Source organism: Triturus cristatus, chromosome 1_1, assembly GCF_964204655.1.
Source record: "Triturus cristatus chromosome 1_1, aTriCri1.1, whole genome shotgun sequence".
NCBI classification, from domain to species: Eukaryota; Metazoa; Chordata; class Amphibia; order Caudata; family Salamandridae; genus Triturus; species Triturus cristatus.
The window spans coordinates 138,484,102-138,500,596 of NC_140579.1; the positions used below are offsets into that span (position 1 = coordinate 138,484,102).

Below are 16,495 nucleotides of genomic sequence, written 5' to 3' on the forward strand. Positions count from 1 at the left end.
TGAACTCATGGTGCCATGGACAGATCTAAGCACCGTACCTATCCATAAAGAACACACGGTGCCATGGAGAGATCTAGGACCAAACCTTATCTGTCCAGAACCCATGGTGCCAAGGAGGGATATAGGCACCACACCTATCCATCTAGAACACATGGTGCCCTGGAGAGATCTAGGCGCCAGACAGATCAATCCACATTGCCATGGTCAGATCTAGGACCATACCCATCAATGAAGAACCCATAGTGCCATGGAGAGATCTAGGCGCTGTACCTACCCGTCCAGAACCCACCGTGCCATGGAGAGATCTAGACACCATATCTATTTGTACAGAACCCATGGAGAAATCTAGGCACCGTAGCCATCAATACCGAGCCCATGATGTCATGGAGAGATATAGGCACCTTAACTATCCGCCCAGAACCCACAGTTCCATGGAGAGATCTAGGCACCATAGCTATCAGCATAGAACGCGGTGTCATGGAGAGATCTAGGCACTGTACCTAGCTGTCCAGAACCCACAGTTTCATGGAGAGATCGGCATCGTACCAATCTGTACCACTCATGGTGCCCTGGAGAGCTCAAGACGCCGTACCTACCAGTGCAACACCCACGATGCCATGAAGAAATCTAGGCACCGTAGCTATCCGTACAGAACTCACTATGCCATGGAGAGTTCTATGAACTGTAGCTACCCATACATGACCCAGAGTGCCATGGAGAAATCTAGGCACCATAACAATCCATCCAGAACCCTCTGTGCCATGGACATATCTAGACACTATATTTATCTACCAAAAAAGTACTATCAATAGATGCAGACACCAAGTGCTATCAAATACAGGCACCACACCTACCCATACAGAAACCAGTGCCAAGGACCGAGCTAGGTATCAATATCGAACCAATGATTCCACAGACAACTCCAGACACCCGACTTACCTGTTGAGAACCCCCAGCGCCATGTACAGATCACATACTATTTGCTGAGAAACATGCACCATACCCAATTAAAAAAAATACCATTAACAGATTCAGATAGTATAGAGACCCATACCTATACCTTACGTGTGGAACGCATTGGTTCCATGGGAAGACAGATTCAAAGGCACGCATATTTACTGGTAATTAATCCACCAGTAATACCAAGAAGTAAGAGGCATACAAAGGCTGAAAGCACCAATGCAAGGGTGCTGTACCCAAAAGAGCAGTACCAATCAACAGACATACTGTACTCCAGTGGACCAATCTACACACACACACACTTACTGTACTCCGGTGGACCAATAGACCGGTATACAGACACAGATGAACGTACTGTAGCACAGTGGACCAACAGACCTAGACACAGCTAGACATACTGTACCCCCGTGGACTAATATATGCACAGACACAGCTAGACGTACTGTATCCCAGTGGGCCAATAGACGTACAGTCACAGCTAGGCGTTTTGTACCCAAGTGGACCAATAGACCTACGAGTATTGTACACACCAGTGCAAAACCCATATCTATGGACACAACTTGGTTTACTGTACCTCAGACAGGTCTAAAGACACAACTAGACCTACTGTACTCCAGTGGTGCAAGAGATCTACAGACACAGCTAGACAGACTTACTGTTCCCCAGTGGTGTAAGGGACAGGTCTACAGGTGACCAGAAATACTGTACCCCAGTACTGCAAGAGACAAGTCTACAGACACAACCAGACATACTGTACCACAATGGACCAATAGACAGAACTACAGACACAGCAAGACGTACTGTACACCAGTGGTGGAAGAGACAGGTCTACAGACACAACTAGACATATGGTACCCTAGTGGTGCAAGAAACAGTACTACAGACACAGCTAAACATATTGCGCCCCAGTGGTGCAAAAGACAAGTCTACAGACAGCTAGACATACGGTACCTCAGTGATGCAAGGGGCTGATCTACAGTAACTGACTGAAGTGCTTTACCACCAGTGTGATGGAGCTATAGATACACAAATAGGCACACTTTACCAACTGCTGTTGAGGACAAATATGCAGCTAGTCACATGTCCAGTGCCCGTTCTCAACAGATCTATAATCTTTACCCACCAGACGGATATTGTTAAGCATGACATATAGACGTGGATAAAGATCCAAAGAGACAAAGCTACACTAACTTTATCCTTCAGTGTAATGGGTCCCCAGAATTTCAGCCAAGAGTACTTTTTACGCAAGCGCGCTACAGACACTCAGCTAAGAGTGTTTTGTCCACCAATGTAAGATGTCTACTGATACACAGGTAAGGGTACCCTATTCACCGGCGAAATGGGGCACACATACGCAGCTAAGAGTAGTGTATCTGCCAGCAAAATGGGAAACAGAAAGCCGGCTAAAAGCATTTTATTCACTAGTGAAATGGGGCACAGATACGCAGCCAAGAGTATATTATCCGCCAGTGTAAGAAGTCCACAGATACACAGCTAAGGCTACCTTATCCACCAGTGAAATGGAGTCACAGATCTACAGCCAAGACTATATCCGCAAATGAAAGGCTTCACAGATACACAGCTGGGTGCTTTAGGAGAGTGCTTACCGACCAGAGTAAGGACCCCCAGATACACAGCTAAGATTACTTTATGTGCCAGCCTAAGGGACCCACACACACACACACACCTCACAGTGCCTTACCCACCAGTGTAATGGAGCCACACACACACAACTAAAAGTACTTTATCCACTAGAGTAAAGGACCTACAGATATGGAGTAAGTGTAGCTTATACACCAGTAAAATTGGTCTACGCATACGTACCAGAGTGCCTTATCCACTGCAGGAATAGGTCCATACACACCCAGCTAAGAGTCCTTAATCCACCAGTGAAAAGATTTCTAGATAAAACAGCTAAGAGTGCTTTACCCACAGTTGTCAAATTCTTTATTTCAAGAGTTCTATATAGTGCAGACTGCGTCAACAACAGAGCGCTTTATAAAGAAGAGCGCATAATCATTTTCACTCATAATGAGCCAGGGACCATGCATAATAAAAAAAAGAATACTGTGGGGACAAAAAAATATTTTCCAATCACATACGCAGCAAATAACGGAGGAGAATGTAAACATGTTTTCATAATATTTTACTAACACATGCTCATCTTTAATTGATGCATTCTTTCACGCCTGGTCCCTCTCCCACATTACAGACAGGCCTCAGCATAGCAGAGACGCCACCTGAACCTTGGACATGCAGGCACTGGCACACGATGGTTGTGAATGCCAAGTGCACAAGGCCTCATGCAGAGCTTCCCTCACCCTGCCATCAGAGAAGCAGCACTATCGCCCAACCGGTCCACAGACCGCTCCAGCACCAGACTTCCCTGCCCCCTCCAGGCCCCCCGCAGCTCCACGCAAGAATGCCAGGACCGGGCAGGGCTTAAACAACCTGTTCGACCTGTGGTTCCAAAGATCAACAAAACACACACTGGTCCGACCAGAAATGTGAACTGGAATCAGGAAATAGCTGCACAGCCACCAGCCACCCCAGGGCACTGCAACAACCATCAGAGAGTCAGGCAGGAGCCCTGCAACACCCGTCACTGTGGGGGGGGCGGGGGAGTTGGGGGGAGGGAGGGACAAGGGGTCGGACCAAGTCAAGGGCACTGCAACAACCCTTAAACTGGAGGGCAGGCAGGGCCAAGACACTGCTACAACCCTTAGGTGATTGGGTCAGACAGGGACATGGGCAGTGCAACAATCCTCAGATAGCCCTCTTCTATGTCAAGCAAGCAGGTACAATGGCACTGCAATAACCTTCAGGTGTGTGGTGGTGGTTCGGGGGGGGGGGGGGGGGATGGAAAAGAGCACTGCAACCTTCAGCTCGGGTGGGGGGGTGGGCGATTCCATGCAGGAACAAAGGCACCGCAAGAACCCTAATACAGGGCAGGTGTGGGGTGCAGACAGGGTAGCCAGTCCAAGCCAGGCGTGGGTCCAAGCAGAGAGTAGACAGGGTAGCCAACCAAAGGGCAAGGCAATGCAACAACTCAGCCAGGTGAACCTGGCCAGTCAGGGACAATGGCAAAGCAACAACCCTTAGGCAGGATGTGCGGTGTAATACAACCACAAAGACATTACAACTCTCAGCCAGGTGAACCATTACCAGGCAGTGACAATGGCAAAGCAACAAGACCTGGGGAACCTGTTTCAGGCAGGTACAAGGGCACTGCAACAACCCACACAGATGCTAGGTGCAAGATGATGGTAAGACCCGTCCCAAGAAGGTATGGGTATAAGCAGAGAGAAGTGAGGGGAGCTAATCAAGGGCCAACAACAATCCAACAAAGCCCTGACAGGGTGGCCATGTGTAAAAGGAGAGACTAGACAAAAGAGCCAGTGCCTGGCAGGCGAGGCCAGAAGGTAGCATCAGACAAGAGAGCTGGCCTAAGCCAGGTGCATGAGAAGTAGCAACTACTTCAGATCAGGTCAAGAACCACGTAGAAGTGTTAGTAGGCAGCAAGGGCGCAACATGACTGTGGTATGAGTGAAGGCTGGCAGCACCTCACTCCCATGGCACAAACAGTGGGGAGGTGAAGAGACAAAAGTGTGCGCAGTGATGAGAGTGAAGATAGAAACCAGAGGGAAGACTAACAAGTAGGCGCATGGGGAGGGCACCTGAGATGGTATGGTGGGCAGATGAGAAGGGAAGCAACGGAGGTGTTGATAACAGAGCAGCAGATCCTAGGTAGGTACATACAGAAGCTATAAAGCTACCCGGACTAGGGCAAAACTAGAATGGGCAATGGTGTCTAAGGGGTAATGAAGCGGGCCCAACGGCGAACAGAATTAGGCTGGAAGCCAAACAGGGATTGAAGTGTTGAAATAGACTGGCTTTGGGTGGCGTGGGAGGGGGTGAATTCTTCTATGACAGAACACCCACAAGTTAAAAAATGGAAAAGATGGGAATGTTCAGCATCCGACGCAGCAATTATTTAGTCACTCAGTCAACAGAGAGGAGACATCAGTTCAGACAGCCTACATGCACCATGCAACCCTCTGCTGAGCAATCACCACAAACAGCAGTGTATGCATGTGACACGAAGCCTTCACTTCCAACATCAACACTTTAAAGACCATTCTAATGTTGAGCTAACACCATTGCACTCTCAAACACAGGAACAGAAAAGCACGATTTACTGTAAGCTTAGATAGTCGACCGAAAATGAAAAAAGGACGGCAATGCAAAGCCTCTGTGCTCGATTATGGGGTAAAAGTACCCCAAACACAGACTTGTGTGCCAGCTGAGATCTGAATCAGTATGCCATGCTCACTAGACAGTGGCTACACAGGTCAAGGGCGAGATCTCTTGCCCTCTGTAGGCTCAAATTGAGTATATGACCGAAGGGATGTTGTAGGGCATAAGTATGGCATGGCTCCATCAAAAGTGTCATCACTCCATGACCCCACCTGCAACAGGCTATTGCCCACCCATACTTCTACAAGCTGCAAATCCATGCTCACAGCTCGAGGACTCCACACAATTCCCAGCCAATTACTTCCCAAGGAGCAAGCGATCACTCAGCGAGAATCACACAGGCAGTAGCGAGAATCAAACAGGCAGCGAGCAATCCCCATTCCAGGAACTTACAAGTATAAAGTAAGTAATCACTTCCACAGGAACTCAAAAGCAGCAAGCAAACCCCCACCTCATAACCTTACAAGCAGCAAGCAATCCCAGCTCCAGAATCTTAACAGAACCAAGCACTCACATCCAACAACAAGTAAGTGATCATGATCCATGTCCCAGAACCTCACAAGCAGCAAGCAATCCCAGCTCCAGAATCTTAAAAGGGACCAAGCACTCACATCCAACAACAAGTGATCATGATCCATGTCCCAGAAGCAGCAAGTGATCCCCCACCTCATAACCTCACAGACAGCAATCAATCCCAGCTCCAGAATCTCAAGAGGACCAAGCATGCATGCCCAATGACCTCACAAACAACAAGTAAGTGATCATGATCCATGCCTCAGAACCTCACAAGCAGCAAGCGACCCCCCACTCTAAAATCTAAAACAGCAGCAAGTAAGTGATCACCTTCCAGGACCTCACAAGCAGCAAAGTAAGCGATCAAGTCCTAGGACCTCAAAAACATCAAGTAAGCTATCAAGACCCACATCCCATAAGCCGACAGCTAGCAGGCGGCCCTCGGCTCATGATTTCATAATTAGCAAGCGATCACTGCTGAGGACCAAAGAGAAAATGCCTCCTTTTCTCAATCTACAATTCCCTTTCATTATCAATACTGAATGTGGACTGACAGATGGATGCTTTTTGACAATTTCAAACCTTTTTTTTTTTTTCACCATTTCAACATGCTGCTGGTAAGACGAGGTGGTGACTTTTTTTCCTCACTCAAATACAATCCTCTTGCTGACGGGATCAGGGTTTCTCCTTTTTGTCTAAAAATGTACCTCAGGTGTCCTCAGGGGACTAAGTGGACCAAAGAGAGAGTAGAGATTAAAAAAGAAGGGGCATCAAGCAGTTAGCTACATGAAGCCTGCATGGAGTTTCTGCCAATTCTGAAGTTGGGCCACTTGGCCCTTATAGAAGCAAAGAACAGCCATAAAGTTGTCCAGAGGGTTGGCAGCAGATAACACCAGCCTGCAAACAAGTTGGCGAGCCCCCTTGGGAGTTACTCTGAGACACACACTTGCTTCTCTAAAGCACTGTACCCAACTTCCTAACGAGGCTGGGTAAGGTTTCTGGGGCCGTGTCAACCACGACAAATAGGACAAAGAAATGCTGAGTACAGAGTGTGACAATGCCAGGGACCCAACATCACTCATTTATGGCTTTGTGTTTTAAAGTTACAAAATGGTGCAGCATTTTAAGGGGAAGGGAGAGTGTTTGCTGAAATAAAATCAATTGAACATCGAACACTTTGATTTAATGATGTACAAAATACATACATGTTAAATGCTTTCAAACTAGATGACAATACAGATTCTTGATCTCAAAAAGAGTTACCAGGTCATGTCAGGAATGAGAAGAATGCTGCCAAAGCCCCAAAATTGGAATCAGAAAATTCAAAAACGTCCAACAAATTATGACTTACTAAAGCCTATCACATTTGTGAGATCACAAAAGATACCACAGATTTGTTGGGCAGAAGCAGCATTGACTGGCAAATGCACCATACAAGTACAGAGGTTGTTTCAGACGGTCATCTCAATATTGACTCACCGCAAAGTCCCATTGGAGAAGTGACATGATACATACCTTACATGCAAGACTTGGGATGCCCTACTTGCACTCACTGAGGATTTTCACATCTTGTTTTTGTACAATAACCAAAGCTATTTTTAACACTGGCTGCAGCTGAATAACTTTTGCGTAATAATTTAAGTTAACGTGTGTTGCTAATGGTACTGTAAAATAAAGCAAGGGCATCAGATGCATCTCTCCGTAGAGTACCCAGGAACTGGCCCCACCCTAGGGAGCCAGCTGACTAAAGACCAAACATCTCTTCCACGGCTAGAAACCCAGAATAGCTTTGAGGGATGAGGGCGTGTCTAGGTACGTTCTCCATGTAGCTACGGTGCCATGGACTGAGGGCAGTGTGCTCCGTACACCGATGACAGTGGCGTCCCTTCACGCAAACAAATTAAAAATTACAGCAGACTATTGGGACAAAGCGAAATGCTTCACCATAAAATTGACATGAAGCGTAGCTTCAGGACAATCTATCAAGGGCAAACGCTGTGCTTCTTTAGCACAAGTCCATCCCTTCATCATGGGTTTAGAACTAAAGCAGTCAATGGAGGAGTATGTCTGGAACCAAGTGCACCTGCCTGTGGTCTATTTCTAGAAGCCCATGTGCAATAGCAGGATGCAACCTTTGACCTAAAAAAAAAAAAACACACAAGTCACATGACTATCAGTGAGACAACCTTCCTTAACTTTCATATCCAATCTGCACATATTGAAGTAATGAGAGCATCTGAAGTCCAAACTCAACAAATTCCAAAAGACCATGGTGACTGTGGTTTAGTAGTAGAATCTCCGGGGACGACATCCTAGTGACCTGAAGTCACACCATTACAACTTACAGCACAGTAGGAGTGTGTATACTGTCATGTATATTTAGTATTTATGACCCAAGTCCACCAAGCTACCACAAAATATGGCACGCGAATTACATTAGTACCACAGCCACATTTATGTCTTTGCATGTGAGAAATTAGGAGACAGAGTTATGCACATTTAAATATATAAAAGAAAACCAGAGCTAGAATCTCCCGCTCCCTTCCAACATCAAGATTTCTTGTCAATGGTTCAGAAGAAAAGTTGCTATAATTCCACAAGATCCAAAAAGACTTAAACAGCTACACATGATTTGAAAGGCAGCAGTAAATAAACCAAAGTCAATAGGAGAATGAAATGTAGGCAGCATTTCTTTATGGGTCTATAGACTTATTTTTAGAATGTGAGGGAGCCTGGGTCTAATCTGCTGCCTCGTAAACTCAGCCTGTGTGAGCATACACATTTTTGGGATCTCAAGGATTTGGAAGGTGGTACCCAGAACCTCTCCACTAGCTGCAATTAAGGCTCTAGTGCGACTTGCAAACGAGTACAGCCATGGGATTTAGAATCCAAGCTACTACTATTTAGGTGCAATGAGTCATAGGATCTAAAATGGGGTCTAGAGGTGCTCATGTGTTCGAGGGAGGCAGAGTATCTGGAAATGGACCACAAGCCATGGGATGAAGAACAACCGACACTGACCCCGTCTAAAGAGCTAACCGCAAGCCATTGATGAACAGGAGCCAACAATGCTCACATGTGAGGAGGTGCTTATGTACGCTATCCACAAGCCATGGACGAATAAAGGCCAATGCTGCTCACATGAGGCGCTACTCATGTACGCTATCCACAAGCCATGGATAGAAAGGAGCCAACGCTGCTCACTAGGCATTGCTCATATACACTACCCACAAGTTACGGATGACTACGACCAAAACTGCTCACACGTCAGAAAGTGCTCATGAACACTACCCAAAAGCCATGAACAAATAGGAACCAAGGCTGCTCAGACGTGAGGAGGTACCCCTGTACACTACCCAAAAGCCATGAACAAATAGGAACCAACGCTGCACTCTCGTGAGGAGGTACACATGTATGCTATTTACAAGCCATGGATGAATAGGAGCCAAGGCTGCTCACACGTGAGGAGGTACCCAATCTACAAACCATGGATGAATAGGAGCCAACGCTGCTCACACGTGAGGAGGTACCCATGTACGCTATTTACAAGCTATGGATGAATAGGAGCCAATGCTGCTTACACGTGAGGAGGTCCCATGTACGCTATTTACAAGCAAAGGATGAATAGGAGCCAAGGCTGCTCACACGTGAGGATGTCCCATGTACGCTACCCACAATCCATGGATGAATAGGAGCCAAGGCTGCTCACACGTGAGGAGGTACCCATGTACGCTACCCACAATCCATGGATGAATAGGAGCCAAGGCTGCTCACACGTGAGGAGGTCCCATGTACGCTACTACAAGCCATGGATGAATAGGAGCCAAGGCTGCTCACGCGTAAGGAGGTACCCATGTACGCTACCCACAATCCATGGATGAATAGGAGCCAAGGCTGCTCACATGTGAGGAGGTACCCATGTACGCTCTCTACAAGGATCAGACTACCTACCCTTCCTCTCCACGAAAATCACCTGCGTAGTCCCACAGGGGTCATCACTGAGCCCGACCCTCTTCAACATCTACATGGCCCCCCTCTCAGCCATCGTCCGACAACACGACCTCAACATCATATCCTACGCTGACGACACCCAGCTCATCCTCTCCCTTGCCAAAGACCCCGCCACAGCAAGAGTCAACATCCAGAGAGGAATATAAGACGGCGTAGTCTGGATGACCAACAGCTGCCTAAAATGCAACGTCGAGAAGACAGAAGTCCTCGTCCTTGGAACCACCCCTTCAGCACGAGACAACCCCTGGTGGCCCACCGCCCTTGGAAGCCCACCTACCCACTCAGACCACCCCCAAAACCTTGGCATCGTACTAGATTCATAACTCGTCATGAACTGATAGGTCAACACAGTCACCTCCAGCTGCTTCAACACCCTCCGCATCCTCCGAACGACCTTCAAATGGATCCACCCCGGAGTCAAGGAAGACAGTCACCCACACACTCATCACCAGACTGGACTATGGAAACGCTCTCTACGCCAGCATCAACAAGTACCTACTCCGCAAACTCCAGACAATACAGAACACCGCGGCCAGACTCATCCTTGGCACGAACACATCAGCCAACACCTGCAGAGACTCCACTGGCTCCCCATGAAAAAGAGTCACCTTCAAAATCACCTCTCACGCCTACACAACAACGAACCCAAATATCTAAATGACAGCATAAGCTTCCACATACCCAAAAGAAACCTACGATCTGCCAATCTCGCACTAGCTGAAACCCCGTGCATCCCCAAAGCTAGAGTAGACGGAAGATTGTTCTCTCACATTGCAGACCTGGAACAAGCTACCGGCAGACATCAAACGCGCCCCCTCCCTGAACACCTTCAGGAAAACTCTCAAGACCTGGCTCTTTGGCTGAACGGATCTGCGACTCCCCACCCCACCTCAGCACCTTGAGGCCCTCACAGGCGAGTAGCACGCATACAATTCCCTGATTGATTGGAGCCAACGCTGCTCACACTTGAGGTACCCATGTACGCTACCCACAAGCCATGGATAAATAGGAGCCAACGCTGCTTACATCTGAGGAGGTGCTCGTGTACAGTAACCACATGCCATGACTGACTAGGAAACACTAACCACAAGCCAGGACTGAACAAGATGCAACTCTGCTCATGTGTGATGTGCTGCTACTCTATGGTGAGCAGGCTAGCACTACGAGTGGAAGCTAGTAGTGCTCAAGGACGGTAACTACAAGCCATGAAGGAAGAATAGGAGCAAACACTGCTCACGTATGAAGACTATCATGTATGGTAATCACAAGCCATGGCTGCATAGGAGCCAACACTACTCACGTCAGGAGGTTCATGTACGCTAATCACAAGCCATGGATGAATAGGAGCCAACGCTGCTCACGAATGAAGACTCATGTACAGTAATCACAAGCCATGGCTGAATTGGAGCCAACACTCCTCGCGTCAGGAGGTGCTTATGTGCAGTGATGTCAAGTCATGTGAGGAAGAACAGGAATCTATGCTCTTCACATTAGAAGAGCTGTTCATGTACGATAAGCAAAAGCCATGGATGAATCTGAGCCAATGCTTCTCATGTGCGATGAGCTGCTCATGTATGATGAGCAGTATAGCAGAATACAGGGAGGAGGCTAGCAGTGCTCATCTACGGTAACCATAAGCCATGGCTGAATAGAAGCCAATGCGGATCACATCTGAAGAGCAGCTCACGTATGGTGAGCATAGCCATGGATGCATATGGGCCAATGTGCTCATGTATGAGCACAAGACACAGGTTATGGAATGGCAGCTGGCAGTACTAAGGTACTATGGGAAGATCAACAAAAGCTAGCGCAGCTCAGATACGAGACATGGTTTCAGGAATGTAAGCTGGCACAATGAGCAGAGGAATAGACGCTATGAAGAAGCACAAGAAGAAGGGTCTTGAATAAAAGCTGACACTATTAAAGTGCTACTATGAGCACAAAACCGAATAAAGAGTAGAAGCTAGCACTACTCACATACAATGAGCTCAGTTATGGGATCCAGACTGCGACATGGTGCCATTCACATACAATAAGCACATGCTAAAACTACTCACGTATGAGCAGTAGCTATGTGGTCTAGAATAGAAGCCAAAACTACTTGCATACACAGAGCAGTCATGAGATTCAGCATGGGAGCTAGCTATGGAGCCTGGAAAGGGAACTTGGGCTACTGATGTGCGATGAGAACATACCACCGGATCCCATACTAGGAGGAGCAACCTGGCTGAAGCCCCAGCTCCATCAGGAGAAAGTATTCTAAAGAGCCTGGAGAATTTATGAGATTGGACTTGTGCAGTTGCAGCAGGGTGGAGTTAAAAACAGACACGTTGCCAACAACTTCAAGATCGGATTATATGTCTGCAACCGGGATTCAAAGAGATTGCCAAGATTTCTAAACTAACTCAGCAGCGCTGTTTAAAGAACCTCTCAGATTACAAATGCTATTTTCACCAAACTCCCAAAGGATCTTCCCTCCTAGTGAAAGCAGGCGTGTTACTAGGCTGAGATTCCTTGCGTGTTGCGTTTTACCGACAATAAAATATTTCTAGCATGGACAATGCATGAATCCAAAACCACAACTGTATACTTGCAAAGTAGATAGCTTGTGAAAACACTGCACACTGTAAAAGCACAGTATCTCTTCTGCCTAATATGACAAAGGGCACCAAAGACACTTAAGAGAAGGAAGCAAACAACTCAATGCAGTTGCCGGTGTACTGTTTATTCACTTAGTGATGGCAAATAAATTCAATTTTCTATCCAGAACAGGCCAATTAGAATGTAGCAGCTTTGGTAGTACACAGGTAGCGTATATATTGCATTCTCTCCAAGAATATGCAGGTGAGAATAAATGCATCAACAAGGAACCAGATTTGTCAGTAACATCAAGGTTCAGATTCGAAGGCAGAAACTCGGACATTTAAGGTGCTTTTAGAGATAAAGCACCTTTATTATGTTAATGACCTCACAGGACATTAACAAACGCGCCCTTTGAGAGAATACAACACTCAAATGCCTTACCTACATATCCTATGTTAATGTGCATTAGGGAAATGAGAGCAGCCTGTGCGATGAAACATCCTTTGGACAGCGACGTTCCCTTGGAAAAATGAACCATGCCCTTTCTGCACCGCTAATAATGTTGTGGCCGGGACAGTTCAGCGGATAAGAACGTAGTCACTTGTAACAGTGCTCCATACTGCATCCAGACGTTTACCAGTGGTGTCAGTGGGACAGGGAGGAGTTGAGAGGTGCAGAATGTAGTTTTGGGGTCATTGCCAAACACCCATGCCAACTAAGGGTGTGCAGTGCTGGACTTGGATAGAGGGGGGCTAGGGAGGGAAAGCGTGCCCTAAGAGGGCAACTCCATTTTCAGGAAACATTCAGTGCACCGAGATCTTGCCACGTTTGGTTGTAGAATAGTATAGTTTCAAACAATGGAGACAAAGAGATGCCGTTCAGGGCTTGAAGTTTAATAAGATATGGGGTTTTTTTGATGTGGGACTGAACACTGCATGGGACAAAGTCTAGATCAGAAGTGTGGGGGGGTCCTGAAGGGGGTGGTAATCAATACTGAGGGGTGAAGACGTTTCAAACATGGGGAAATCTGCATCTCATGAGCTCCTGTTTGTGTATCCTCCGGGAAAGAGATACCACCTCTATGGAAGTCGCAGCTTGTTTTGTGCTGTGACAACTGTTATTAATCTTTCGAGTTTTATACAGAGCGAACTTGGCCCTAAGGTATCAGAGAGCAGCTTTACAGAGTTTGCACAGCAGCCTTTACAATAATATACAATAGGTGATGTAGAAATTGACGATATAGTTCGGAGGTAGTGATGATAGATTATTTCAGAGGTGGCAGGAGTAAATGTACAGGTATTTCCTGGTAGGGGTTACCAGTGACATAAATCGATAGGGCCTCCTACAGCATATCCCAAGTCTCACATAATGTTATGGGGCCTTAGGTTCAAAGGGGGTCTCGTGCGCCACATGGACCTTCATTACGACCCTGGACATCAATCTGTGTTCTGAAAACCTAGAGGCGATGGGCAGTCACCAAACACACACCATGAAACCAAGGGATTACTATCTTACCCCTCACCACACTTTTAGAGCATTTTCATGTACATACGTTAAAACTTTGCTTTTGTTGATAATAGCATGAACCAAGGCACTTAAAAACTACAGCATTACTTCTTAAGTGCCAACAGTACTGAATAATAGCAGGCCACTGGCCACCAAGGAGGAGTGAAGCCATTTCACACTCCAAAGTGGTTATTCTAGATGGGCATGGATAGAAGAGTAATAGACAGGACCTAAAGTGTTGCTTAAAAGAACATACATCAAGGCACTTATACAAGAGTTTGTATGGGGTTAAATTAACAAGACCCGCCACACGGACAACCTACCGGTGAAAGAACAATGAATAGGAAAGAAAAACCTTGATGTCTGGAGTTTGCACTTAAAACCACCACAGTAAGACAAGACCACTGGAGACATCTAAATATGCACTTTTAAAGTCAACCTCCGGCCCCCCTCTTCCGAACCCTACGCAGCTGTGCAGGTGTCAGTTGTACTATGCCTGTAGAACATTAGAGGATCCTAACTCAAAACATTTAGAATAAAACATTTAGATTCTCAGTCTTGCACTTTAAACAACGATAGAAATGAGCTGTTCGGCAGTCAGGATTTTAAAGAATGTGAAACAGATATTTGTGCAATTAAGGTTTAGGTAACTGTCCATGCTATGACCGAAGGCCTTAGAGTTGTGAAACCAGAAAGTAAGTGGAAAGTCTAAGATTGCTCAATAACGCTTACAATGCTGCGGAAGTGCTAGCACTAGACTGCTTCAGATACCGCAGTTTGTAATGTGCACACTTAATAGCAGCAGAAAACGGTTGAGGCACCCAAGCAAGTGTAGGTTTAAAGGTTCAATGTCTGTGCTGTGACTAGAGTAGGTGCAACTTCTTTCTTCCAAAGAACCAACCCTGAACATAAACATGGGCAGAATTGTCTGATGGGAGGGATGCAATTAATTTAGAGTACCTGGGACAGGCCCCACAGAGTCACTTTGATCATAAGAGAACTGCACAATCCCCACCCCCCAAACGGAGGGGCTCGGGGTCAGAGGGCTATGTTTAGAACCAAAATAGGCTCTGGATGGAAAGTGCAGAGCCTGTGGTGGGTGGAAAGGCCCTGCATGGGGCACTGCTCGGCAATAACATTGACTGGGAGCAACTGTTGGGTGAAGGGCGCAGTATCTGTGCGGGAGATCATATGTCCTACTTGATCACGGAGGAGACTTCGTGGGAAAATATCTGAGGTGGCGGGGGCACATAATGGCAGTGGAATGACTGGATGGACAAAATCAAACCTACGGTGGTGACAATTTCTGGAGGGTGCAATCTCTGGAAGGTACAATAATCAAGGGGTGTCATAAGACCCCTTCCCCCTCCCCGGGTGCCTACAAAGGGGGAGGCATGCTCCCTGGCTGGGTGTGGGGGGGTTGTCTGGAGTTTACACCCTGCTATACTCTAATGGTGCTGGGGGGGGCGCAATGCATGAGACTATTATGTTGAGTGAGGGGGGTGGGTGCTAACTCTGGCGCTCTGTCACCCCTCCCCCCGAGCTCCCACAGTGCCCCGCGCGCGACCCCAGCTCACCCCGGCTGTCTCCCATCCCGGGGGGGCGGGGTCGCTCGCTGGTGCCGGGTGCCCCCCTCCCCGGTGTGAGCCGCTCCTTGCGGGCTGCCGCCGGGTCGTCCGCACTCCTTTCCCGCCGCTTATCTCCCAGGGCTCCGTCAGCCGGGCCCCGCAGCCGCCACCGCGTTCCCAGCCTGCACCGCGCACGGCCGGAGGGAGGACCTCCAACGATCCCATCGACCAACGCGCGGCGGGGACACCTCCTGTCACTTCCTGCTTGCCTCTATGATTATCATAGTAGCAGCCGGCATAAACATAGAAAAAGGAGCGGGGCTCTGCGTGGCCTGTGGAAGCAGGCGCCATCTTTGAAAAGGCTGGTTAGAATGTTTCTGTACGGGACACGTGATACATGTTGTACAGTGAGGTCAATTCGAGGGCCTACACGTACGTTTAATACTGTATCCATAGCGGCCAATATTTCAGGTTCCTAAGTGTTACATTTTCATAATTTCAGTGTAATTATGAGTGACATTTCAACTATTATGAGTAACACTTTCTCCCGAGCAAAATGAAAAATTTCCTAGTTTACACGAAGGAAGACGCAGAGGCGAGGATTAAGCATTTCTTTCTTCACTCTTTATTGACAGCAAATTTAAAGAAACGTAAAAAATAACATCACAAAGCTACAACTCCCATGAACACCGGGAATAACCATGGTCACCAACAGTCCAATCAAGGCACATTGACAGTCCATATATTATTACCCGCAGCATACTCCTTCCTCTTTCTGCGCTGAAGGCAGTTAAGCCCGTTGGTAATTAATCTGCTTAGGAGTCCGAAACTAGGATGAAAGTGTAAAATGTTACTACCTTTCCCCTAAACGGATCTCAGCGAAAGGCCAAAACATTCAATACCTGAGGAATTGTATATGCACTTAAACACTGGTTATAATGAATATAAAAAAATATCAGCATACTGAAATACATTTCAAGAATATGAAAACCATACCGGAAACAGATGTCATCAGTAGTATCAGTACATTATTAATGCAAAGCACAGAAGAATAACTGTAGCAGAAAATAAGTACATTACTCCCTGATAAGCAGAAA

At 47.0% G+C, this 16,495-nt stretch overlaps 1 protein-coding gene across 2 annotated transcripts in view; it reads right to left on the reverse strand.

Moving 5' to 3' along the window:
* Positions 1 to 15,638, reverse strand: part of RXRB (retinoid X receptor beta) — a 237,200-nt gene extending 221,562 nt beyond the window's left edge. The window contains exon 1 of one of the 2 annotated variants that reach the window (XM_085619929.1): positions 15,408 to 15,638. In XM_085619929.1, coding sequence (XP_085476055.1) covers positions 15,408 to 15,423 — 16 coding nt within the window. In that variant the 5' untranslated portion in view covers positions 15,424 to 15,638. The remainder of the gene's footprint in view (positions 1 to 15,407) is intronic. The other variant, XM_085619853.1, reaches the window with a different exon arrangement.
* Between the last annotated feature and the right edge of the window lie 857 nt (positions 15,639 to 16,495).